General features: G+C 44.0%; 1 protein-coding gene across 5 annotated transcripts in view; it reads right to left on the bottom strand.

Moving 5' to 3' along the window:
• Positions 1 to 3,912: 3,912 nt before the first annotated feature.
• The window catches only part of TYRO3 (TYRO3 protein tyrosine kinase), a 44,937-nt gene continuing 22,289 nt past the window's right edge, over positions 3,913 to 26,560 (bottom strand). For all 5 annotated transcript variants that reach the window (XM_032689781.1, XM_032689780.1, XM_032689782.1 and 2 more), the window contains 11 exons: positions 25,352 to 25,496; positions 21,030 to 21,159; positions 20,093 to 20,193; positions 18,950 to 19,045; positions 16,531 to 16,611; positions 13,533 to 13,625; positions 12,681 to 12,802; positions 12,269 to 12,378; positions 10,753 to 10,912; positions 9,227 to 9,363; positions 3,913 to 6,371 (listed from right to left, as the gene is read on the bottom strand). In XM_032689781.1, coding sequence (XP_032545672.1) covers positions 5,996 to 6,371; positions 9,227 to 9,363; positions 10,753 to 10,912; positions 12,269 to 12,378; positions 12,681 to 12,802; positions 13,533 to 13,625; positions 16,531 to 16,611; positions 18,950 to 19,045; positions 20,093 to 20,193; positions 21,030 to 21,159; positions 25,352 to 25,496 — 1,551 coding nt within the window. In that variant the 3' untranslated portion in view covers positions 3,913 to 5,995. The remainder of the gene's footprint in view (positions 6,372 to 9,226; positions 9,364 to 10,752; positions 10,913 to 12,268; positions 12,379 to 12,680; positions 12,803 to 13,532; positions 13,626 to 16,530; positions 16,612 to 18,949; positions 19,046 to 20,092; positions 20,194 to 21,029; positions 21,160 to 25,351; positions 25,497 to 26,560) is intronic.

Here is a 26,560-nt window from a genome sequence, read left to right as displayed (position 1 = left end):
GGGAGTGTGAGAAGTCACCGGCTGTTTGCTCTGCCAGAGATTTCCACCCCCACAGCAGTGCTGGTAGAAACATGTGCCTGTGCTTCACGCTTTTCTGTGCATCATCTATCTTCGCTACCTTCAGCAGCACCAGCACTGCTGGCCCCAGCCACTGGGACCCCCAATTTTACCAGAGAGAGAGCAAACAAATACTGGGAAGAGGAGTCTTAAACTGCCCCAGCTGTGTGCTGAGTGAAGGCCAAGCCTCGAAGTTTGGATTTGACACAGTTTTTTTCACTTAGCAGAGGTTCTGGCAACAGCTAAGTGCCTGCTTTGTTCTGGGGCACGATTTGGGTCCCCTGTATAAGCCCCAGCTCTGCATCTTCTTTTGTCCTTACACCCTGCAGCTTGGGTACAAGGTTCATGGTGATCAAGAGGTTGTTAAACCTCAGTCCCTCCTCGTAGGCCCAGCCACATGTCTGCACAGTATTTCTGCTCCTCTTTGTGTATCTTTGTGTAAGAGGAGAGATACTATATACAAATAATACCAGGAAATGTATTAATTAGGTCTGAGCCTTACCTGATGTTGGGAAGGCATGCTGCTTTACATCACCTAGCAATGTGAATCTTGGGAATTTTTATCTTCTTTCAAGATAATTTAAAAAGAAGAAACAATGAGAGGCAGCAGGGAGTGACCAAAGGGCTTTCTGCTCTTGCTAGCACCATGTTGCACAAGCAAAAGTGGCTCTTGCGGAGGCATTCATTGGCAGAATGGAAGTGAAGAGGCAGCAGCAGTCTCCCACGCAGCTCAGCTAATGACAGGGTAGCAGCAAGGATCGTTGCCTTATATATTAATTAAGAAAGCAGCGACCTTTTGAATTTGCAGCACTAACTGCCATGTTGCAGTGTACAGAGTGTGCTTCTCTCCAATGACCCACCATTTCTTTCAGCTCCCCATTTTTTTCACCTTTACTGGCATTGTATACTTATTATACTCCCAATTAGATCGCTTATGCATGCAAGCCCTCTTTCCTCATCACGAATTCCTGCTTCCTCACACTGCAGGCTGGCAAGAGCCAGCTCCTACAGAGACTATTCTGGAAACTAGTCCAGTCCCATAAAACCTATACTGAACTGAGCAAAGCTTAAATCAGCAAGTGCCATTTATTTCCTGGGGTCACACATTTCTTCCAGTTCTATTTTAAGCCAGTGAAAAGAAACTGGAAGCCAGTGAAAAAAAGCTATGTAGATACTTTCTGTGCTGCTTTAATACCTGCCTTCTAATTTCAGTCCTACTGTTACATATGACCAAAATATGTTCCATTTCACCTAACTGGATTTGGGAATGAGTTGGCTTGGCATGCCTCAAGCTGGAGGATCCACAGAGTAATTAGTAAATGAGGAGTTGATCATCTTTGTTTTGTTGCTAGACCTTAGTGCAGTGACTGAGGTCTTAATCATACTGACGTTGAGTTCCTTTTATATGATAAACGCAATCAAAACCCATGTCCATCGGTCCTTTCTGTTCTTGGACTAAGTAACTGATTTTTAGCTCTGTTTCCCATGGTAACAAGGCTCTCTGATCACCAGCTGCACGTGTTGGCCCTAATAGCTTTTGAATCCACTGATTTATTTCAGCCAAATGCAATGGCAAGATTGAGGTCTGAAGGATAATTAAGTTTCTACAAGTTTTCTGAAAACAGGCTGCATGTTGCAGACTCTATTAGTGCCACATCGGTACCTTCACTGCAGATGGAAATTCAATGAGCTTGTATTGGACACCAGAGACTCTATGAAGGGAAAAAGTCTTATAAGTAGACTGTGGGCAAGCTTTGCCCACAGTTTGCAATCACCCATGGGATGTAAATCCACATGAATCTAGTGTTTGTAGAACAACTTGCTATTTTAAGGAGCACAACAGGTGTGAAATAAAATTAGGACTGTGTGTTGAGGGTCCCTCGCAGAAATCCCTGGTAAAAAATATGAGGACTTGCAAAACTTGGTGGTTGCTGCGCATCAGGGGAGAATGAATACTGCCAGCCACGTACAGAATGTAAATCAGGAAAATATCGATGTGCAAATATTGTTCCTTTCTCTGGTCAGCCAGACTCAAATGTTTATTCAAAATTAATTGCATTTCACTTCAAGAGAGTGGTTTTTATGGAGTCAAGAGTAGTACAACACTTCCCTCCAAACACAGGTCAAGAAGGAAGGTAGCTGGTCCCAGGGTAGCTGTGCATGAGCTCCAAGGTATATCCATGCACTGCTAGCATCTGCTGAGCCATCAGCCTTGAACGCTTTCAGCAATTCTCCCCACTGATTAGATACTGGATCAAGCTGGAGTATCCCCATATCTGCAGGCTGAGCTGCCAGCACAGCCCACAGTCTAGGGCCCATCAGTCAGCCCTGGCACTGGAGCCCACAGGGGTATGTCTCCTCGTGCATCTACTACTCCTACACAACAGAGATGGTACTGTGAGCTTCTGGTGTGCTCTTGCTAAGCACGCTGCCTCACAACTGAGTCCGTAACTGCCCCAAGTGGCTTAAGCCTCTGTTAAAAAGAAGGAGACCATATCCCATCCTCAGGGATATGTGGATGGAGGAGGAATGTGGTCAGGCTTACCTGTATGGGAGAGAAGTTGCTTCAGCATAAACAAGCGCTGTCCCTTGGCCATTTCACTGCAATGGATGGGACAAGGGCTGCTGCTTGGGAGGATGGGAGAGACTGCACCGTTGTACTAGGGTGATGGAAAAAAAGGGTGGCTGGGGGGGAAACACATTGTTTAATTTGTGCCAGGCTGGTTCCTAAATCAGAACTGTTAGGCTGAAGCTTCCCTGGGGTCAGGATCACAGCACTGTCTCCAAGCAGACAAAGGGCCAGGCCAGCTGTGTACAGCCTCTTTGTGATTTAAGAGCAACATGTTGTAGGGCACTTGGGCTGGACCAGAGCATCTCATCCTTTAACAAAACACACCAGTCACCACCTCAGACCCTTGCCTGGTCCCAGCTGAGGCAATGCCTTCTCTATTCTGGGATGTCATATATAAAATTGCACATCTCTGCCTTCTGACTCCCTTGTTTTTTGTCTTGACAGCTTGTCCCATCTGTCCTCATTTTAAAAACTCCTTCCCTCCCTCTTTTCTCACTAGCTCTTCTTCTGGTGTCACTTCTCCTATCCACAACAGCCTCATTTGTACCTGGTCTGTCCAAGCTTGTGTGTGAAAGGATTAAATCATCGTTTGAAACAAATCCAAGGGACATCACTGGGCAGTGGAATCTTAAAATATTAACAATATCAGCCACTTAGTGCTTTGGAAGTCATTTTTCCTGCATTGCAGATGGGGGGTGAGCACTAGTACCATTTACCGTCACTCTTCCTCTCTGCACGAGTTGCAGGTAGAGGGCGTGCAGCGTGTTGTTTGCTGATGAAGAATAAAAGCATGAGGTACACCTTTTCTTCTCGGTGAGCTGGGAATCCAGGGCTCTTTTATGTTGTGCTTGGAACATTTGACTCAGCAGCTGAATTCTACCCACCGCCTCCAAACCTCTCTTCCGCTGAGAGCACTGCCAGTAGCTGGATGGGTGCACACAACAGTTTTCAAGGAGGAACTGACACAGAGATTTTGCGTTCCCAGGTAGGATGCAGCACGATCCACTATGGGCTTCTCCCCAGGTTCCTGCACAGCGGTGGCTGCAGAGTCTGTCTCTTTGTGGAACCACCAGCCCGTGCCCATCAGATTTTGGCCTTCGCAGTCTCAAGGTTGGAGCAATGCAGAGTAACTGTCATCCGGGGAGGCCAAACGTACTCTGTCTCCAAGAGGTAGCCCAATCATTCTTGGTGAAGGGAAAAAGATGGCCTTCAGCTGGGCTGACATTTGCTGTGGCCCAATACAGTTAGTGAGCATCACACAAGCTCTGCCACACATAAGAGGCTGGGACTCAAACACAATACATGTTTTATTATTAAAAAATGCATAAAAACTAAAGACATGCTTCCCAGAGTTAGAGTCTATATGTACATCTGCGCTTCCCAGGCAGTTGCAGGGAGCTTAGTCTTCTGCCCTCACTGCAAACATGCACTGCACAGGTGTTTGTTACCCTTTGTTAGGTGTTCTTACCTGCATTTACAGCATTCCAGCCAAATGAAGAGAAAACCCTATACTGCCTGGGATGTAAGATGGTGCAGTTTGTATCTGTGACTGAGAAACCATAATGAACTTTTAGAGACACCTGTAGGACATCTCTGTTCAGTAGCAAACCTTACAGAAAGGACCCATGCCCAGGTAGCAGGCTGAAATTCCCCTTCCCTAGGAAGAGTTCTCACTAAGGGCTGAAACTGGACCTGAATTTCGTAGTTAGATCCCAAACTTACAACAGGCAAATACTGGGCATCAAAGGATTGAGTGTTCTGATATCAAATGTGCAATCTCTTTGGACTTATTGGTCCCACCTTTGCCAACTCAGCAAATGCTGACGTTTGTGGTATTCACATCTGAGGAAGTGCAATGTGGAATCCTAAGTCTTGTGATCCTGCCGAGTTTTCAGCGCAGTGAAAATAAAAGAAATTAAGATCTAGCAAATATTTAGGATAAGTAGAGCAAGATGTAACTGCACTTCCTTGCTGGGAACCACTGCACAAAACAAAGGCTGATTTACAGTAAAATATTAAATTATTAAAAACCACACAAGCATTTGCAGTTACAGTGAGTCAGACATGCTGATTGGAAAACAAAACGAAACCCAAAGAGCAAAATCATTAATTTTGCCCTGACTGGAAGGCTGCAGTGATACTAGTCTATGTTTTATGTGACTTTTACAGCATACCAGAAAACCTCCTAAATAGGAAGGCCAGTGGTTCTCAAGCTTTTTCATCATGAGGCCTCTCTCTTCAGAGATCTCCCAGTTCATCCCTTCCCCCAACTCACACATCTTCTGAAAGCTGATTTCACACTGTCACTATAGCAGCTACAGTACTTGGTTATTTGAAGAAGTCATAGGACTAATACAGAGAATGATTAAACGAATCTGATTTTGAAGCAAATGCTGGAACCTGTTCCTGCTGAAACTGAAGCAAGTCTGCCATTCTGTATCTCAGCTGTCTCCTTCCTCTCCTGGAGGGCAGCACTTACCATTAATTGGCAGTGTTTCTCCATACTGCTGTTAAGTCCTCTCTACACTGTTTCCTTTCCATTCCTTTGAAGTTGGATTCTGTCCTCACATATGCCAGCTGCTCTCTCTCCCTTTGCATTTTAACATGAGCTGCAAGTCTAGTCAGGCCTGAACTGGCATCAAACGGAAGAAAAAGAAAGACATAAAAAAGGTACATGGGATGAAGAGGAATGCTGGATTTTCATTTTTTTTTCTAATTTCCTTGCTAACCAAAACATCTGAGGCTCCTAAAACAGCCCTGGATCGAGGAAGCGGCAAATGTCACTGCATAAAATAAGCCAGATGTTCAAATTCAGTGCTGGGTAGAAGCAGATATGCTGATCAGTTTGAGAACCACTGAGGTAGGCAACAAGTCTAGGCAGTACTGCTGAGTGAACACGAGGGGAATCTTGCCCTCTTGTCCTGAATGACAGTGTAAATACCCACTAGTGTTTTCAGAGGTATCAGTCCCGAAGTCATGCAGCCAGGATTGAAGACACCATCTACACAAGAGCAAGCACTGACTGAACAGAAGGTGTATTCAGTTCTGCTCCAACATTCAGTGAGAAGGAGCAGAGCACAGACTCTGACTGCCACCTTAGCTCTGAACTCCCTTCAGCAGGATGTGGTCAATCTGTAACTCTACTGCCCCTCTCCCCCAAATCCAAGGGGTTGCTGGGGTTGCGGTTCTTCCAAGCCGTTTGCCACTGCAGCCCACATAGGCGGTGAAAGCCACAAAAGCTGTCCAAGAGCTCTGGCCAGTTCTGTTCAAAGCCGTTCCAGATCCAGCATCAGAGCCCCAGGCGACATGGCATCGTGCTGCACAAAATCAGTCCCAGGAAAGTAGAATGTCACTGCTATGTACAGGCTAACAACTTTTCCCTCCTCCTGTCTCTAGCTCATACAGCAGGCTTTTGTCCTCCCCTTCCTGCCCATCTGGATGCCTTTCACCCTCAGCATCATCTCCAAGGCACAAGGGCGTCATGATGTAGCGATAGTCACTTGTGACAGCAGCAGCTGCCCCAGCAACAGTCTCTTCAGCATCCATATTTCCAAAGGAGGCACGCAGGGCAGGGTCACTTGCAGATGCCTCTTCGTCCTTCCCAATGTTGACATAGAGAGGATCTTGACTGGAAGAGAGTGTGGACATCCTCCCGCGAATCATTTCCAGCTGGGACCGAAGCACTCCAAAGCTAGGGCGTAGTTTGGGCTCAGGATGCCAACATCTACACATGAGATCGTAGCTGCAAAATAGAGGAAGACAAGAGCCCTGAGAAGCAGAGCAGCCATGCCCTGCACCTCTGAACAGGGGCTTTGGGCAGTGCAGCTTAAAAAAGCATAGATGCTTTTCCCAAAACCTATCAGCTTTGGCCTTGCACAGGCGATACAGCATGTGGATGGTCATTATGGATCTAATTTCTTGTTCCTTCCCATTTTCAAAGGCACTAGTACTCTGGTCAAAATAGTTATTTAGACAGTATCAAAACCCCCAAAAATCCTGTCAAAGCATGCTGAATTTCTCGGTAAAACTCTTGTTTTGCTGTCTCTAGGGAGCTAAAATAGGATGGTGTGACATCACCTAGTAATAGCTTCTGAATTTATTCACAAAATTGTCCTCTCAACCTCTGCCACATCTGAAACCATCCCTTCAATTTCTAGTTCAAGAGCAGATAAATCACAAGAAGAAAACTAATACTGAACTGTGGTAGGCACAAGTTATGTCCAGAGTATTCACACTGTGTTAACTCAGCATTCCTGGAGTAACTGAGGTGTGCTGCAGTTTCTGCCTGACAGGTTGTCAGCAGGACAGGAAAAAAGCACATGGGGTTTGTTTAGAGGACTGTTAAACAATGGACAACAGCTTCACTGCTGGAAGAGGGATGCTGAAATGGCCTTTCCAGTACAAAGCCACCACTCCTATGCAGAAGATTTGTTCAGTGCCTCAGGCCCCATCCTGCACCATTTCTCCCTTTTCCTGTGAGCCACCCCAGCTCTGGTTGAATAAGGGCCAGCATAAGGAGACACCACGGGCTCCTGTGGCCTGTGCTTGGGCAGGGGGGAAAGAAGCTCTGCTCCCCTGTGGCTGCTTTCCCAGCTCAGTGTCTCTGTTGGCTGGCCCCCCACTGGCCAGGCCTCTGGCTGGAGCATGGCCAGAGCCATTGTCCTCCTCCTCTTTGTGCATCACCCACAACAGTGACAGCTGCATTCCTATGGCGTTATTGTTGCCAGTTTTGCAGGGAACAGTAACAAAGCACAGTGCTGGCACTGAAAAACACTGCATACAAATGAGCCTCAGTTAAACTTGTAAATGGAAAAAATCTGATATGGCCTTTACTGGGAAATAAAGCATTTAATGATGGGTTTTACTTTACTTTTTCTGTTCCTTGCTTACTATCAGATTTACAAGACTGTTTTTGATCTCGCACTACTTTTACAGAAAGCTTCTATGGTTCAGTTCCCTTAATCCTGATTAATCCTTCACAAACAGTAGAAATAATTCTAAACGCTCCAGATAAAACAGAAACTTCCTATTCTATGGCACCAAATTAAACACTCTCTTTTCCCCTCGCTGTCAATCAGCAGAAATTTGTTTGAAAGAAAGGTAGGAAACTACTGGCTGTACTGAATCAGCTCCAAAACTCCATTTCCCCAGTACCCTACTTCTGACCACGTCCAGTAGCAATCCTTGGGGGAAAGCATGTAAGCTGAAGGTGGGTGTGTAATGAGATCTTTCTGGTATATTCTCTCAGATCTCAATAACCTGTAGCTCAAGGGCCTTGCAAAATGGTGGTTGCACCTTTTCAGTAGTTTTTGATGGATTTTACTCCAATGCCTACCTAGTAGGTTTTTGAATCTCTTCTCTACTTTCTGCATCTATAATATCCTATAGCCACAAGCTCCACAACTTGGAATCACAGCTACTCACAGCAGTAAAGATGTAGACACGTAATGAATTTAAGCAGTGATATAACAATGTTTTCATTTAAACTCAGTAACAGTTAAAATGAACTGCTGAGAAGATAAAAGTGTACAGCTTTAGTAACGAGTACAGATTATTCCCCATGTGGAAAAAAAAGGAAAAGGAGAAAGAAACCGCATGAAATAATCTACCATCAAAGCAGGAGGAAAGAGGAACAATAGAGGACTTCATGTTGCCCATTTTACATACAAGGAACTGCCTGAAAGGACCACTAAAGTCAGTGCTCACAGTTATGTCTTGCTTTGGGCACAACACAGAGAAAACAGACTTGCTTGGGCCCTCAGTGAAATGATTTCACGTTGTCCAGACAAGGCAAGCTTTTACCCTGGGATAAGTCATGGTAACACTCCCTGAGGGATCTCAGCCCCACATGTGGAGTCCAGGAAGCTCCAGCCACCACCCATGGAGCAAGGGTTCCTGAGCAAACATTTCACATAACCTGCTACCCAAGAATGGTGCTTTGGTTGCAGGACTAAGGCAGGAGCACACGCTGCAGCATGTGGCTGCCTGATGCTCTGAGGACTATCTGAGTCCTTTCTGTATGCCTGTAAATGTCTGAAACCAGTATCTGCAAGATTGTCTTGGTTTTGTTTCCACCTGTAATTTATAGTGGGACACTGACCTACAGAACTTTAGATTCACCTATCTGCTCTCTTCTCTTTCAACCTGCTATTTTTGAGAGTAGTAGATCCAGTTTTGAAGACTGAGACATGCAGGCCCCTGCCTCTGCAACCCAGTTTCCTCATAGTCTTGCTAGACTGCCTTCTGTTCAGCCTTCAGGGTGTGCCATGAAACTCATCCCTTTGCTCAGATGTTGGCCTGAGATGGCAGCGAGTAGTTTCTACATAAGTTATATACTTTCCACAAAGCCAAGAGCTGCTAATGTTGACACCGTTCAAACCCTTCAGCCAAGTTAGCTGCTTGTGTAGTTGCCACAGGATCCTGGGAGCTCTGCCAGCAGAGAATATCTGGTAGCTAACCCAGAGACTTTCTAGTGAATGCCTCTGTGTACTAGAAAGTGGATGGATTCAGATCAGCATTCCAGCTAGCTGCCCCTGTTTCCTTCCAGCGAGCCAAACTTCTCAAGAAATCAAGTCACCAGGGTGAGGAAGTACTCACACATCTTCCAGGCACTCCGGCGGCTGTTTCAGCCTGTTCCCACTGATGAGGTAGTTGTAGATTTCTGCATTCTCAATGCCAGCATAAGGGGTTTGCCCTCTGGTCACAATCTCCCACATGGTCACCCCGAATGCCCACTGAAAGAGAACAGCACAGAGAACAAGTGTACAGGCGGTTCCCTGCTCGCTGGGATGGGGTTTCAGTATGCTCAGACTGTGCTGACCCTCCCAGTCTGGGGTAATGTCATGCGAACAGCAGTGGTGCAAGGACTATCAAAACTCTAGCTAGACAACAAAAATGACCCATCGGACGCAGCTGATGCTGACATATCATCTTAGGATATGGCTGAAGGTACTATCTGGCCCCATTCTGCAGTGGAGCAGGGGAAGATTTGGGAGCTGCTGCTGTCTTCCACCTGCAGACCTCTCGCAAGCATCTCCTACTCATGGTTCTTTAAGGTATGCAGTATTGGTTTTGTTCTATAAGAAGATTTTGGTTTGGGGCTCGCAAATCAGTTTCTTAATTCACTGAACCAGATTCTGAGCTTCTAGTAATGTACAGGCACAAGTGAAAGCAGAGTTTAGCCAATAAACAGAGCAAGGAACAAACCACGCACGGCTCACCTTCATTGCTGCTCTGCACTGCAACGCTCGTACTTGTACATTTCAACTGCAAGGTTTTGTTAGGTGCTAAAGATTATTATTTTCATAAGCAAACCCCTGTCCAGTATCTACTGTAAACTGGTTGAGCTAGTGATCACCAATCGCTAAACACTGTCTACAGCTGCTACAGCCATCACTGAGCAACACAGCAGCCACATTACAAGGCACTCTCCAGTTACATTGTGACACAGATAACTGGAAAGGCAAGTCCACAGGACTGAAGGACAAAACTAGTGTGAAAACAGACAAAAGGCAGCGAGGAAGAGAGGAGATAGTATCAGGAAAAAAAAAGAAAGGAACAACCAAAAAAAACAAAGGGAAAATATGCAACAATTTCAGATGAATGGGTTTAGCCTTGCTCCCCAGGGGCAAAGTTATTGGGAGTGTCTAAGCACTGATGTATTCAGATCTGTGAAGTTCCACCAATGCCTCCTGTAGCACAGAGAACCTTTGCTGCACTTACACATAAGTGTGTGGGTTACATGCACTTCAAATGTCACCTTCAAACTGTCATGGAGAAGAGAAAGCAAAAAGAATAAGAAAGAAGAAACTGCATAAAGAAAGAGGAAAAGGAAGAGGAGCAGGGGAAAGGTGAAGAAGAGGATGGGGATAAGAACTGAAAAATAAAGGACAAAAGGACAAGAAGAGCAAAAGGGTTGATTTCTTCTGCCGTAAGCCACTCTCACATATTTTTAGTCTTGAGTTCTGATAACACTGAAGGCAGAGGCAGCACCATCCCTCAAACCCAAGGCAAACTCCCTTTCCCATCACCAGGGCCTTTTCCCACATTGACTGGATACAGAAAGAGTCCTCCACTTCAGCAGGAATACAAATGGTCCCCAAATGCACCAGAGTAAAACTCACCACATCACTGTGTGTTGTGTACAGATTATCTGCCAGACTTTCCAGAGCAAGCCACTTCACTGGCAGCTTGGAGGCACAGCCCTGACGGTAGTAGTCTCCACTGTAGATTTTCTTAGAAAGTCCAAAGTCTGCAACACTAACATTCATGTTCTCATCCAACCTATGGGAAAGTTTTCATGATTGAGGAAAGGAAAGCATTTTTTGGCTATGTCAGGCAAGAAAAAAAGAAAAAAAAAACCAAACCAAAAAAACCAATGTTCAAGGAACTGAGGTATATAGTTGATCAAGTATTACCAAAGAGGATAATGATTTCATCTACTTGATGATCAATGTGAAACAGTTTAGTGGTCTCAAATCAGTTCCTTCAGACTTACAGGGAAATAATTAGGACTAATGAAGTAAGGAAATAGCCATGCTCAGACGGTCTACTCTGTTACACAAAACAAACTTAGATACTTTCTGTAGTTTCCAAGATTACCACAGGACATCTGCAGTGCTCAGTGCTACCACCAAGGCCTGGTGAATGGTCTGAATTGCCCCTCATCCACTTAAACCTAGACACATTGGTAGGCAATGGAAGTGAAGCCCACAAAGACTTCATGTTCTCAGGCCTCATAAAGGACTCACTGCTTTCCCCAGATGATGTGCTGAAACATGCATTCAGCTTCCTCTGGAGGAAGTCTGCAAAAATAGGAAATCAGTATGGGTTTTCTTGTAAATGTCAAAGCAGGCTAACCCATCATTTTTCATTATGCTATTAGGCTCTTATCTGTATATCTGGACATTCAAATGCCTTTGGAAATCTGTGTCTCATTGTGGATTTTATCAGTTGTTGTGGTTTTGTTCAGAGGCAGAGTTCTGCCTGTCAGAATGGCTTGTTCCTTACTCCATTCTTAGGGAAGAAGTAGAGTGGAAAGAAGAAAAAGGACTTTTCTACCCTTCAAAGCAGTCAAGTTATTTTGGGGTCAGGAACAGTGAAGTGAGATCACACGGTGTGTTCACCATTTTAAAGGCATTCTCCACCAGCTTTCAAGGAAACTACAGTTCTTATATTGTGATAATCAAGTCCTCAAAATAGATACCAGAAATACAGACTTCAGGCTACAATGAAAGTTCTTTTCTCCTAACACAGCCAAACCCATTCTCTCCTGTTAGTTACATTATATTGTGGAACAAAGAGCCTATGCTGACACGCAGCCACTAGAGTAGCTTCTAATTACAAACACATATTGTAATCAACTCTATGAAACTATATGTGCAGACCAATGATGGAAAAGTTCCTTATAAAAAAGGTTTATTTGAAAGCTCAGTGGGACTTCAGGAGTTGCTCCCTGTCCCCAGCACCACCACCACACACCCTACTACCATGGTCATGGCTCCCCTATGTCTATTGTCACTCAAATGCAAGGATTATCAATCTCAGACAGAATCTGTCCCCACTTCTGTGATGTAAAAGTTTTCCCTTCCTCACCCACTCTGGTCTTTTTTTTTCTCTCAAAACTCATGGGTCACTTACATGCAGTTCCGAGCTGCGAGGTCCCTGTGTATGAAATTTTTTGAGCTCAAGTACTCCATCCCACTGGCAATGTCAATCATGAACTTCAGGAGTGTCTGAACAGGCAAGTTCTGTAAGAAATAACAGTTTAAGTTCTGTTCCTGTAAGCTTTTGACACACATGGCAAAACTGCAACATTTGCTGCTAGCTTAAGGAGCAGAGATGGGGGATATAGGGAGGGGGATGGAATGGAGGAGCTGGTCCTCAACATGCATGGAATTAAGTACTTCAACATCACATCTCACAACCTTCTCTGGTATTAAAATCCAGTCATCTGTCAGTGTCTTTGGGAGGCCAACCCTGAACTGCTCCAAGTACATTCTCTGAAAATCCATATCCTTCCAGAAGGAATTCTACTGTAAGACAGACTTACAAAAGGGTTTTCCCCAATCCGTGACATCAGCAGGAAAGCATGGAGGTCTCCATGCTTCATGAAGGGCAGGATCACCATGGGAATTGGGAGACGGCCTTTGGGACGGCTCCGTAGACTGACTCCTGATGAGGACACACACAGCAAAGGGGTGTTAGCAAACAGATCACTCCCAAGTGGAATCTTAAAGGTTGCTGTGCCTTCCCCTTAGAAATCTGGAGGAAAACGTGCAGTTTTGGCAGGTAGATTCCATGCTCAAGGCCCCTTTCCATGACTTCATGCCAGGAGGTGTTAAGATACCTCTAAGCCTGTTTGTTTCAGAGGCAGTACTAAGTGCCTAGCACCTCTCAGATCTTCTTGCAGGACCTGCTATAAATGTTTCTAGGATCACTCCAGACCAGACAGCCCCAAACCCCAGGCTTTGGAGTACAATCTACACATTCCGGAAATTGCCTGTGTTCCACAGCGCTGACCCACAGATGTCGTACTTCTTACTTGGTACTTTGGAAAGGCACAATCTTCCCTGCCTCTATTTATAGTGTACCAACGCATCTGTCCACATTTCATGGCAGTGTAGACATATCTCGGCCATCCAAAGTCTCCCTGATGTAGTTCGCAAGAACCAAAGAAATGGCTTAAATAAGAGATGCTTATTACTGGTGTATGAGGGCAAGCGTTGAGAGCACTTACACGCACTGGGCCCGGTGAAAGAGCAGTGCTGATCTATGCAGGACTCCAGGCAGCACAGAGGTGGCTGTGCTAGCACTGCTGTTGGACAGCAGTGGGGAGTGAGATTGTGTGGGATTGTGCAGGAACAGGAGGTGCTCTGTGGCATAAGCAGCAATGCTGGCTTACCAATCAGTTTAGTGACGTGTGGGTGGTCAAACTCCTTCATACACGCAGCCTCTCGCAGGAACTCCTCAATGTCAGTCGACGTGAAGATGTCCGCTGGAAAAAGTGACTGTAAGTTTTCTTCCTTTGTGGGTGGCTCCAAGGGACTTTACAAATAATGATTATAAGAAGCTTGTTCTTTTTGGCACAGCACATCCTCTCAGACCTATAGCTAGATAAACCATTTTATAACAAAGTAGAGCCTGACACTCTCACCTGGGATGAGCAGCAGTAAGCACACATCAGGGACATCTGGTAAACTGGTTCTTGGCAGAGTAAAGACCTGCTGATTAGCAGCTCTTTTCTCAGTAAGAACTTTCCTTGGAAGCTGTGCAAAGCATGTGGGGGTTAAAGATGTAAGAATAAATTAGGTAAAAGAACCTAAACTACAATGTCACAGAGAGGAGACATCACACAAATGAAAGGAAATGTTGAAACTGAGGAGATGGCCTGGAGCCCCTGGCTGACAGAGCAGACCCCAATTCATCTCTGATAAGAATGGCATGAAAGATCAGTGGTTCTCTGTCTCTGAGCATAATTGAGTCTTCTAAGGTGCTGGAGGTAAGATTTCTTAAATAACCACACTACTGGAGAGTGTGGACCAAATTCAGCAGTGACATACATCAGCATAAATTTGGAGTAAATTATTTCTCATTGCTATTACTCCAGATTTATGGAAATAGATCAATATAATGAAGAATTAGCCCAGTCAACTACTTCCTCCACTTCTGTTGCTGCATTTTAGCAGGAGTCCTCCAGCCCTGCTGCAAGATCAGATTCAGACCTGTAGGGGAGTATTCATATTATCTACTTTAGGCAAGTAATTTCAATATGATTCAGAAGACAAAAGCATATTCCCTTTTTACAGTCAATGGAGAAAGGAAGGTGCCTCTGGAGGCTGACAGATTGTTCCTAAGTTAGATGCCTGAAGGCAGACAGTCTGACTATACCAAAGCTTGATTAGAATTATTGCTGAAGCTGGATTAAGTTGATACAATTTACACTAGTGTGATACTAGTATATTTAGTACAAGCTGGTATTCTGTGACAGCAAACTGAGTTCCAGAAGTGAGTGTGACTCTGTTTTCAGTCGGTCTCAGTTAATTTTTGCCTTACAGGCAACAGAGATGAAATAACATTGGTTAACCTATATAAACACACATATATGTACATACTTGCTTTGATTTATACCTATCTCTTAATTGATTTTCTTGTTACAGACTTGTGCCTGATGAATGTGTTAGTTGCCCTTGTTATGTATACTCATCAAATGACAAATCAGAAGGGAGTGAGACTACTTAGTCAAATGTGCCTGACTGAGTTAGCTTGTGTAGTGGTTTGGACTTTGTTTTCCCCCAGAGGATAAGAAAAGTGGTAGACCCCAAGGGGTGGAAACCCCTGGAAGTTTTGAAGTTCTGTCCAATGGACGCTCCTGCAAAAATGTAAACATACCACAACCAGATCGGAAGAGAAGAGTTGTAGTTTTTAGGTTAGAAGAAGTGGCCATGTTGTGAAAGACCATGAGGAAGGGGGCTCGGAGCCCTTTGGGGCCTCTGGGCCCCCCCCCCAGCCCCAGTTGGGGGCTACAGAGACTTGGAACAGTGTTAAGCTGGACTATGTGTCTGTAGCTGTGAGCTGGGGGATGTTTTCCATCGTGAGTGAGCAGAGACAGAGCAGAAGCGGCGGCAGCGTCCAGAGGTTATGGCTAAAAGCCAACTGATAAGACCTGAACCAGGGAAGCAGCAGAAACAGCATGCAGCCAAGGAAGACTCAGAGCTGCTCAAGCCGAGGTAGAGAACCGGCAGCAGAGAAACAGAACTAAGTTTCTACAGAGAGAAAGCTTGGGGGTAAGAACTGCAAAACTCCCCTAAACTTCCTTGGAGATCCCTCCAAAAATGGAGGGGGGTGGACTCTTACTGATTAGAAGTCCTAAATGGGTAAAGGAGCTAAGAAGCTCGGTCGTCCTGAGAGCTCAGTCAGGACGGAGTGTGGGAGGTTGGCCTTGGGGGCCCTCCCTTGCTGCAAGCTACAAAGAAGCTCGCAGCCTGAGACAGGGCACAGAGGCCCTGCAAGGAGCTTGAATCTCCTGGAGATACCAGACCGTCACAAAGACCCCCTGTGCTTCGTGATATGACGTGGTGAAACGACCTTTGTCTGGGGTTACGAAGCCCACGGAAGACCCCTCGGTTGTTTGGCGACGGGGCCGAGAGGAGCTTGGATACCACCCTTGTGAGTGCTGGCAGAGATCCAGCCATCAGCTGCTGCATGAGAAAAGGACAGATGACTGCTGCCTTAGAGACATTGCTGCTCTGAAGAAGGGATCTGTCCTTCTTTCCCTCCTGGACTTTTATTTGGAGGGGAGAAGAGATCTGATCCATTGTAAATACTATATGTCATAGTAGAGATAGCTAAGGTTGTATATAATGTGTTATAGTATTTATTTGTACAGTCATTGTAATATATTCCCTTTCCCCCATTCTGAGTCTGGTGTGTTTTGTCTGGAAAAAACCCATCTCACATTGGGTTGAGATGTGGGAGGGGGAATGGAGCTAGGAAATTGGATTTTGGGCTATCTCAAACCATGACAGCTTGTCACTGCATTCAGCCCAAACACTCTTCTGTTTATTCCAGGATATGGGCTTGGAGGAGTACTGTCTTTCACTGCTGAATTATTAGGGCAAAGCAGACCTGTTTGAGCTGTCTGTGCCACATGATACAGTGGTTTTGATTGCACTCACCACGTGCTGGATGCTGTAGAAGCAACTAGGGTGGTATAGGTCTTTCCCTGAAAAGCTTCCACTACAAAAAGACTGACATGAAAGAGATGGGTAGAGTGGCTGAGTTGGAAGCTCAGAGAGGAGTAAAGAGCATCAAGGCATGTTTGCTGAGAGCAGGACAGACAACATTTAATCCTTCCAAGCTTTCTTTTCTTAAATAATTCAGGTAGCCCTGCTCCCACTTACCTTTCAGCATCTTCACTGCAACTTTCTGGAAAGAGCCATCATCTAGCTTCAGTAGTGCCTCTCGAACTGACCCAAACTCCCCTGTGAAATGACCAGAGAAGGCAGTGAGGGAATAGCTTCTTGTGAAGAAAGTGTGATTCACAGCAGGTTCCCTTCAGGGGTCACTGGGAAAGAAGCTGAATAACCATAAACAATGCTTCATTTTTCATTCTGCAGTTCCAGACACCAACTTTCAGCATATGTGTGCCTAGAAGAGGTAGCACTACCAGTAGACAGAGATCACTGTGCTGGCAGTACAGAAGGCAAAGGAAAACAACAGGGGGAAAAAAGCAATATCCAGCCAGCCAGACGATGCAGAGACAAAGTTTAAGGTGGGATCGTAGCCAGACATTTCTGGGGAAGCCACATCATGAGGGATGAATTTGAGCAAGGTTCTGGTCAGAGAGGAGGCTGCTAGCTGAGCAGCAAGTGGATGGGTTGGCAGAGGCTCTCACTATTAACAGCCATCAGAGCTGAGTGATGGTGCCAGACTAAACGATTTGAAACATAGTCAGCCTTATCTCTCAAAACTCAGGGAATGACTTCTATGAATCACAGTCGACCAGAGAAAACACAGAGCACCTACTTGTATGTGAGTGATATGCTGATTCACAGGAGGTAGTGTCTACTCTGGTTTATTCTCTAAGGGAGATAAGAGGAAATGCAACAGGCCAAAACCTCTTCAAATTATTTTGGCCTGAAGTGGCTTTATACCACAGCCTAACAGCCTCTTTGCATTAGATCTGGCTATAGATTTGCTCTCCCTAATTTTGTAACTGCCTACTCCACCCAAAATGCATTAGTATGAGGAACTTTGGTACTGAAAAGAAGGAAGCAAAATATGGCACTCAGGACACCCACACTGGAAACAATATCTTTCCACTAGCTTTTCACCAGTGTCCTTCACTACTGTACGGTACATGCTTACTACAAAATAACCACAAGCAGTGGATCTGACCACAAAAGAGGAAAATGGGAAGGAGCAAAGGCATTTCGTGCTGCTTCCATACTATGGAGCTGTTGCTCAGCTGTAGAGTCAGCAGAGCTCACAGTAATGCAGACATGCCATCTTACAACCTGTGTGCTGAGTGTGGGGTTGCAGCAGTGGGACTGACAACACAGATCAGATCCTACCAGCTGGTATTCTCCCAGCAAAATCATGCCCTGGGGCCCCACTGCAGCTGATTTCAGTTTGTTACCTGCCATGGAGACAGCCCAGAAGGGTTGAAGTCCCAGAAGTCCCAGAAACTGGCCAACAGCTGATACTCACAAAGAAATGACACAGCTGTTTAATTACTTAGCTTTGTTAAACCCTCTGAGAACACTTCTGCAGGAAGGTCATCTTCCTGCTCTAAAAGAAACGCATTTGTTCTAAGAGGGATGGAGTAGAAGAATGCTCCCTGTGGGAAAGGGTCAAAGAAAACTGCAATAAAATTAGTCTTATAAAGAAAAAGGAAGCAAAACACTTCAGCTTCCTTTTGCTTATGACCCTGACGTGCTCCTCTCGTAGTTATTGGCTTTATCCTTACACGTTTTCATTTATTTCTAAAGACTGCCTTCAGACTGAGAAGTAAGGAAGGATGATTCAACAGTCAGCACACTGGTCTGCCATTTGGGAAATCTAAATTCAAACCCATCTTTCCACATAGAGTTTCTGGGCCAATCTCTCAGGTAAGTTAAGTGAGAAGCATCCCACTTTTGCTCTGACAATCCCTCCTCATCTGAAGACCTCCGAGAAATATCAGCAGCACCTGTGTACAAGATCCAGCGGGAGATTCACAGTCAGAAGCACTCCTAAGGACTTGAACTAATGAGGACAAATGTCAGCAAAATTCAGTACCTGTTCCAAATGTGCCTCCCTAAGAGGTCAAATTAAAATCTGGAGGCAAACCACCCCAGACACTGAGAATACCTGAAACTGAATCAACTTTTTTTGAGCGGTTGGAATGTTTGAGGTATATCATCTCTGTCTCTGTATTGTCTCAGCCTGTTTAACACTTCATGCATGCTTATGTAAATGGAAGGAATTCTATAGCACCATTTTGTTATTAGAAGGAGCAGAAGTTTAACTGAACATTCCTTTGTTTAAATCTCTGAAAGAAATTCACACACCAGTGAATCAACAGTACTTCGGAAAGCTGAGCACAGACTGCAGTTCATGACTGTGTCGAGCCATATTATAGGAATGGCTTAGCCAATATCCTCTTAGTTACACTAAACCTCTGAAATGTTTTATCCCAGTGGAAGGGATAGCTCCATTTTAATTCCCATTTAAGGAGGAGAGAAAATAGGTTGCTTATGATTGCTTCTCCTAACTCAACAGTAAAGGTAACACAAGCGGTATTTTCAATGTAAAGCCTTGTTCGGTTTTGGTTCTTACCCTTGCCCAACATTCTTCCCAAGGTGAACTGCTGTTCCTGGATTAAGACATCTTTGAGTTTTGTCTTCAGCTCATCACTTATCCCTACACTCTCCACTGGAAAAGAAACCAAAACATAAAAATGAAGAATTAATAAGGATACCTATATATTCTGTCACAACATCAAGTATTGCCTGTTCTAATCTCCATCTCCAATCTGATTCCCATACTGTAAGGAGGAAACCTGAAAAAGCCAGTTCCCTAACATGTCCTCTAGCCTCACCACAGACAAGAGGCCAGTAACTTTCAACCACAAGAAAATGTACCAACATTACTTAAAGGGAGAGGGTGTGATAACACCACCCTCAAACACACCAAGAGCAACAGGAATATAGAACTAATGTAAATAACACTGAGAAGATAAAATCCAATCAGAAAGGCCCCTGACAGACACTGGTTCATACAGCTTAATTTAAGTTGATGGAGCTGCACCACTTTTCAGTGATTGGCTCTCAGACTATTTCAAGTACAATGTCTCACAGCACCTGGTTGAGAAGGTAATGTAATGTCGAAAAATTTATGGTCACTAGATTTAATGGAGAGACCTTTAAATCCAGGGGAGCAAAGTTAAAGACTCATCCTAACCCAGCTATGGAGCTGCTACAGAGAACCATGCCCTTGATGAACCAGGAGACAGAAATGGATCATCTTAACTCTGGCCATTCCTTTTACTCAGGCTCCTGTTTGATAAGTTACTAATTCCTGGCTTTCTAAGACTGATTAATTGGTTCATGCTTGTAGCACAGCTCAGCATACTGAGTTTAAAGCATACTGCTAATATTCTTGAGCTGTATTTATCTCACCATTGTATAATATTCCAGTCGAAGAAGTCCCTGTAATGTGAAACTGGGGCAGAGGAGTGGTGAATTCATGCCTTGCACTAATATACACAATGACTGTAGCTGTAATTAGCAAGTGCTAAGTAATCGGTAAGGCAACAGCAATTCTGGCCTTTCATCTCTGCAATTCACAAGGTCTAAGCCTCTTTGTAAATCAATCCCATATTTTTGATCAAAAAACATCAGTTTCAGTAAAAACAGAGAGTGTATAGTACATGCATGAACACATCTTTCCAGGCAGAATCACTCAGGTCATTTTACTTACGTGTTGCTTCAATGAGCTCTGGGCCCTCCCTGTTGAAAGACCTGGCAGCTCTGAAATGGACTGCTGGATCCCCTCTGCCAACCACACTGCCAAAGGCATGGCTAGAAGGCAGAAAAGACACACAGGGCCATGATTACATGGGTCATTCACTTCTAAAAGAGTGTGCTGGACAGTATCGATGATTTCTCATCCCTTGACATATAAATACTGCAGACTGTTTTGTTAAAGAGGGTGTAGCTGGAGAAGAGGAACAATGGGTTTATGCTGCCTTGCTAATGTACCTAGAGGGGGTGAGAGCCTTCCAAAACAAGGGAATCACTCCTCCCCAGTGCTGGTAGAAGCTGCAGGTTGGGGCAGGTTGCAAGAGTCATATAAACAGAGATGCTGCTGTGAGAGGGAGGTCAGAGACTGAAAAGAATGGGAACCCTGCTTGCAGCCAGGAGCAATTCACAGCCAAGCAGCCAACTGTCAGAGGCGATGGAAAAGAAACTTTACTGGGGATACAGAGGGTTCTGGGCAGTCAGGAAGTTACAATCAGTTGCTAGACTGAAAATCAGCATGGGATAAAGAGCTCAGCCCATAAGAATGTTTCATTAGTGAGTCTTTTCTCTTTGAATCTCTTAAGTAGCAGTGTTAAGAATTATCTCGATCTAGTTTACATTTCTACAGTCTAATAAAGCCTAGGTATTAACATAACATTTTTCTACTGTATTTTTGATGTTCTTATTTTGAAGAAAAGGTAGGTTTTCCCAAAATTGTTGAAAAAAACCAACAACAGCCAAAAAAACCCCCCAAAAAACCCAACCAATACAGTTATCGAAAGAAAGTGTCAAAAGTACTCCATCAACAATGCTTCTTGAAAAATAATTGAGTCAGAAACGACACTAGAAGAGAAAGCAGAGATCTCTCTAACCAGCACAAGGAGAGCCTCCCTTACCCAAACCGAGTTTCCTTTCTTCTTTTCCGAAGAAGAATAAGAGCCAGGGCAACAGCTGTGACCAGAGCTGTGAGAATGCCCAATGCCACAGGAACCCAGGACGTCCCATAAGGAGGTTGTCTCTGGCCACCTAGATGATAGAGAAACCACCAGTCAGGAAATAGAAGACTGTCAATGATAAACAGACCAATTTCTTCTTTTTGCTTTTAAATGGAAAAGCCATGCTGCTGGACCTGGTGTTCACAGTGGATCCTTGTATACTGGAATTTGGCATAAACAGCTGCCCAGTCAATCATCATGAAAACTAGCTGCTTCACATAGCAAAGACAGAGCAAATGCATCTAGTTATCAGAAACTATTCTTAGTCTTTAGCCTTGAGAAAGTAAAAGGCTCTGCACCAGATTATAATACTTTACATAAGCTCATGATCTGCTGCACTTTAGACTGGAGTTTCAGGACGAAAAGGTTGCTTAATATGAGCATTCTCTGAGCAGGTTTCACCTTGTCCTGCTGGAGGCAGTCATCAGAATCTTGACCAGGCTACACAGTACTCCCTGAATGTCAACCAGATAACATTTTGAAAGACAACAGTGAAAGACAATTGCCTCATGGCAATCTCAGTAGAAATATTTACACTTCTCCTCTAACTCCTCCCACAAAGACAAGCACCCTGAGGGATTTGGTATTAGCTATAACTTCACAATGTTGTTTGGTTGTGTGCGACTTGTGCATGTCTCTCTCCAAAGAAAAGGTGAACTTTAAAAAGTGCCCTGTCAGTCAAGAAATAAGTTAGTGAGCCTACAGGTTCCAATTCTGAACTAATATTTGCTCCCAGAATATGTATACTTTTGACTACAAACTGTCTACAGAAGAAATGGAGATGCTGTCAATCTGAGTAAGCTCCAGGCAAGGAAGGTAAGCAATATAACTATAAATAAAAAGAATATGATCTATGCCTGGCAAAAAATGATAAATTAATCCAATTCCCTGAGAGATTTCTTCTCCAAATACAATTACTAAAGCTTAAATGTGAATTTGAATGGGTTTATTAAAATCTAGGATAGCTCTCATATCTCCAAATTATTTAAGAGCAAACAAGAAAAGGTAACAGGTCCCTGACCACCTCCTTCATCTTCAAGCTCACTTGCTCACCATCAGCAGTTGACTGTGCTTTAGCAGAAGGTAGGGAAGAATCATCTTTGATGATATAAGTAATCCTATTATAAGTCATGACAGTATAAGCAAACCTATCCCTAAAAGAGATGTTAGGTTGATGGGATTTGGACGAATCTCTGTTCAGATGTATACAAAAAGGAGTCAGACACCCTTACTGGCAGAGTCCTGGCAGGCAAGAGGCTTCTAAGGCTTGATTACCAGTTACATTGATGAACCTTATCCAAATTTTTAAAGAAGTAATATTAGTCTAAAACACAGGTAGAGCTTAATGAAACATTGAGAAAGCAGACTAGTACTTCTCCACTTGAAACAAATTATCAGATCTTTAGTACTTATTTTCTAGCATCTTACCTCCTTCAGTGACTCACATATACTTTTCCTACCCAGAAGGCTTTACAGGCTTTGGGTTTTATGATACTACCTCTTGCTGCAACTTTTGACCCAGCCCTTCAAGGCTGCTTATGAGGAGGGAGAGATCAGAAACAGAAGCTGTATTTCTCAAATACAATAAAGGTAACTCGAACCCTCCCCACAATTCCCAAGCCAATCACTTGGGCTGTGTCTGCCAAACAATCAGGGTAGAAACAACTAACAACACTCATGTGAAAGGTCCTCTCTGATAGTTAACACTAAGGTTTCCTTCTCCCTGTGGTGAGACAAATCTCTCTTGGCTTATTTTTCTAGTCTCTGTTAGCTGGCCTGGTGAGAGGGTGGGGATTTAGGTCAACTTCCAGGGAGTCCCTCTGAAAGGAGTGTGGATGAAAACAAAACAAAACAAAATTATTTTCCCTGGTTCTAAACTGCTGGGAATCAGGAGCCCATCCCACATTTTATAGCAAATGTGTCAGAAATAGAAATGAATGCTGAAATTCACTGCTTCTCCTACTCCAGCCCACAAATCATTGCTTCCCACTCATGTCACTGAGCTCAAGAGAATGGCTGCAGCCCAAGTAAAGACCGAGCTGCCTCTCTTCTCTCAACTCTGTCTCTCTCCAATCTCCTATATCCCCCTTTTTTAACCAGCATATGCCTTAAGACTGCACAAGGCAGAGAGAAGACGGTATTATTAGATGAGTTTAAAAGAGTACTTAGGAGCCCTTTGATGATGAGAGCCCTTTTATTTCACAGCAAGTTTATATCTCAAAGATGTGCAAAGAACATAATCCAAGAGTTTTTTCCTGCCTACAGTCATGAAGATTACAGGTAGGGAAAAGCTACTAGACCATTCTGTTCCTCGCTCTGCAATGAAAGAGAGAAGTTTCTATTGAGAATGTTTCTGAAAATATTAAAACAATCTTTGTTAATAGCACACAAGATCTCTGCATAAGCAGGGTGGAGCTCCCACTAGCTTTGCTGTGATGACAAATTCAACTTAAAGTTTATACAAGCTTAGTCATCCTTATTGCCGCACTGGGAGCTGGTCAGAAACCACCCCTGGCATTTCTCACAGAAAGGAAGCAGTGCCAGTTTTCTATTTTGGGAAAGGAAGCGACTTATATTTTCTCCCAGGCCTGAAACAAAACTGCAGTCTTTCTGCAGCTCTGCTGTTTAAGGCCTGTCAGTGTTTCCACAGTGAACCTTTACTTCCAGCCTGTTATGCTTGTGAAGAAATACATATGCTTTCAGAAAGCATTTGACCAAAACAAGCACCACTCCTGATGCTACTTTTTTTTTAAGTGGTTTGTAAATAAAAACAACCAAACAACAATATACAGTGCTTTCAGGATTCTCCCACTCCAGCTCCCTGTTAAATGCAAACCCTATACATTCCCTGGGGCTTCTTGCCAGTGATGGTCATTTTCCAAAGAGAACTCCTAGTCCTTTCAGATACTTTACTCTGTGTTTGGGTGCCACAGAAAAAACCTGATCACAAAGCAGGAGGAAAAAAATTGATGGAATCAGTGACCAACCTCCACAGGGTCAGCTCTGGACCTCCACACCCCTTCATTCTGCTTTAAATAATTTGAGGGCTTTGATCCCAAAGTGACTATGTGCTCACACATAACCATCAGTGCTGACTTCATCACAGGAACTGAGCTGACAAAGGACCTGAGTAACGTGCAGGTTAAAACCATCATTAGATGCACTACTGCAAGTAAGGCTACAATTCTCTGTTAGTTACTCTGCCTCTATCCCCCACCTCCTGCTTGCCTGGGAACCCCACTCTAAGTCCCTCTGCCATCTGTAAGTATGGAAGGATCAGGAGCGATCAATGTCTGTGTGGTTCCTCAAAGATTTGTGGAGTGGGAAGAAAGCAGCAATAGGTGGACCATCATCAGAGATGATGATTGGGCCACAGGAGACTGGGATTTTTGTATGATCTCACCTCATAGATTTCTTATCACCAATCTGTATCTTTATTTGGAACATCTTCCTCTTTGTTGTTTTACAGTTTCCTTCTAAGCAACAGCATTCTTCCCCTTCTATCCATTTCCCCATAAAACATCCTGCCCCTCTTCACAGCCCGACTCCCATTGCCCATTCACTGTGAAATACAAGCAGCAAGGAAATCACCACAGGTGAGCCTACCTGCCCTTCGTCACTAGGAATGCACTCCACACATGCATGTTCTTTGCTCCCAACAAATCCTTCCCCATAGTTCAGATACCATGATACAGTGTCTGTACCATCATCTTCCTCTTCTACCAGTAGCTCAGCTAATCCATGGAGACAGCTAAACTGGTTTAATATAAACATATTCAGTAAAACCATTACAAACCCATGTGGGGCCATGATTTGAATCAGGCTCCACTGAAACTAGTCAGGAATGGCTTCAAATTAAATCAAAGAGGAGAACCTATGTTAGAGGAGTTTTCTGTCACATTTACTCTTGTGTGGCTTAAGCCTAAATTAAGGATTTCAAACCTTCATTTGCACCTTTTCTGTTGTATCTGCCCTTCTCCTGCTCTGCATTAAGCACAGCAAAACCCTGTTAAAGAAGACACAGTAGTGGTAAGAAGCTGTTTTGTTTACACCAGATCTTTAAAGATCATTGAATTTCTAATCTGCTTGATGAAGTGTGCTGTTGTATAAAGCCACGTGTTTCAATCAGTGGTAAGCACTGAAAGAAAAAGGGTAAGAGAAAACAGCAGTCCCAGCACTTTCAACTTTTTCTTCAAAGTGAAGGAAAGGTAGTGAACACTCACCCATGACCTCTTGGGCTTCAAGCAGGAAGATGTCACTCCAGGGCCCACATCCTGCAGAGTTCAGCACACACACCCTGATAATCAGGTCTTTGAGAGGATTCCACGTTGTGAGATTAGCTTTTGTATCCTGCACAATCATCTCCCCCTGAGTGCAAATGATAACAAACTGTAAACTGTCTTAAAAGGAATCCAGTGTAAAACTTCACCTTTAAAACTAAACCAAAACATCACCGTGTACTTCTTTGGTGCTATAAGAAGGGTTAGAAGTTGTGATTCCTGGGTTCTCACCTCAGTTTGGCCACTAATTTGGGCTATCATCTTGGGATTCTCTTCCCAAAAATATCTAATTGTTTCCCAAGGCATAAGGAAGGTATGAGGTTTAATGATTTCTTCCTTTGAGGTCCTTCCATGCAAGTTGCTATAGAAATGTGGTTTTTTCTGCTGTTAAAAGATATACCTCCTTCTTGTGCTTTAAACACAAAGATGTGCTAACATACTGTAAAGCATCTGACAGTTTTAATCTAAGAGACAAGTCTGTCTGTCTGTTCTAACCTGTTGACCAAATCCCAAATGGCTTCTGAATTTCATGGCCAATTTTCACTTAGTATTGCAAGGCCAACATATTTCCAGTAGTTTTGTGGATCCTCTTCATACACACTGTCTGCAGTAAACCCATGAAGATTTGGCTGCCACTACCGACACAATGTAAATTCAATGGGAACTCAAAATACTGTCACTCAATGACGCTGACCTAGTCTGAAATGGGTCATGCAAAAAAGGAAATAAGTCTCTTTTCCCTCTAGCTGTCTACTATTACAGGCTTGTTCATCACTAATAAGCACTACGTAAATACCTATTGGGAAGCTAGAAACCATAAAAAATGCTGTGAACTTCAAAGGCTGATAGATACCTGGGAAAGGTCAGTGCCGAAGAACAAATGAAAGGCCTTCTACCCTGCCAGGGTCCTTTCAACTCCCTATGTTTTGTAAATTAAACAAAAGAATCCATAACCTTCTTTTTGTGATTTACAGTATAGCTCATTCACTTGTTAAGTACATCTTGGAAAGCTGAGGCCCAGTCACAGGAGAGAGAAAGCCGAGATCCTGCAGCTGCCTTTGGGACAGTATTAGAAAAGGGCAAAGTGGATTCTCTCTCTGTCGTCCTTCCTGTACAAGGAATGACGGAGAACTGGTCTGTCTGCAGATGAAC

This window comes from Chiroxiphia lanceolata, chromosome 6 (assembly GCF_009829145.1).
Source record: "Chiroxiphia lanceolata isolate bChiLan1 chromosome 6, bChiLan1.pri, whole genome shotgun sequence".
NCBI classification, from domain to species: domain Eukaryota; kingdom Metazoa; phylum Chordata; class Aves; order Passeriformes; family Pipridae; genus Chiroxiphia; species Chiroxiphia lanceolata.
This window is presented reverse-complemented; position numbering and strand designations above follow the sequence as displayed.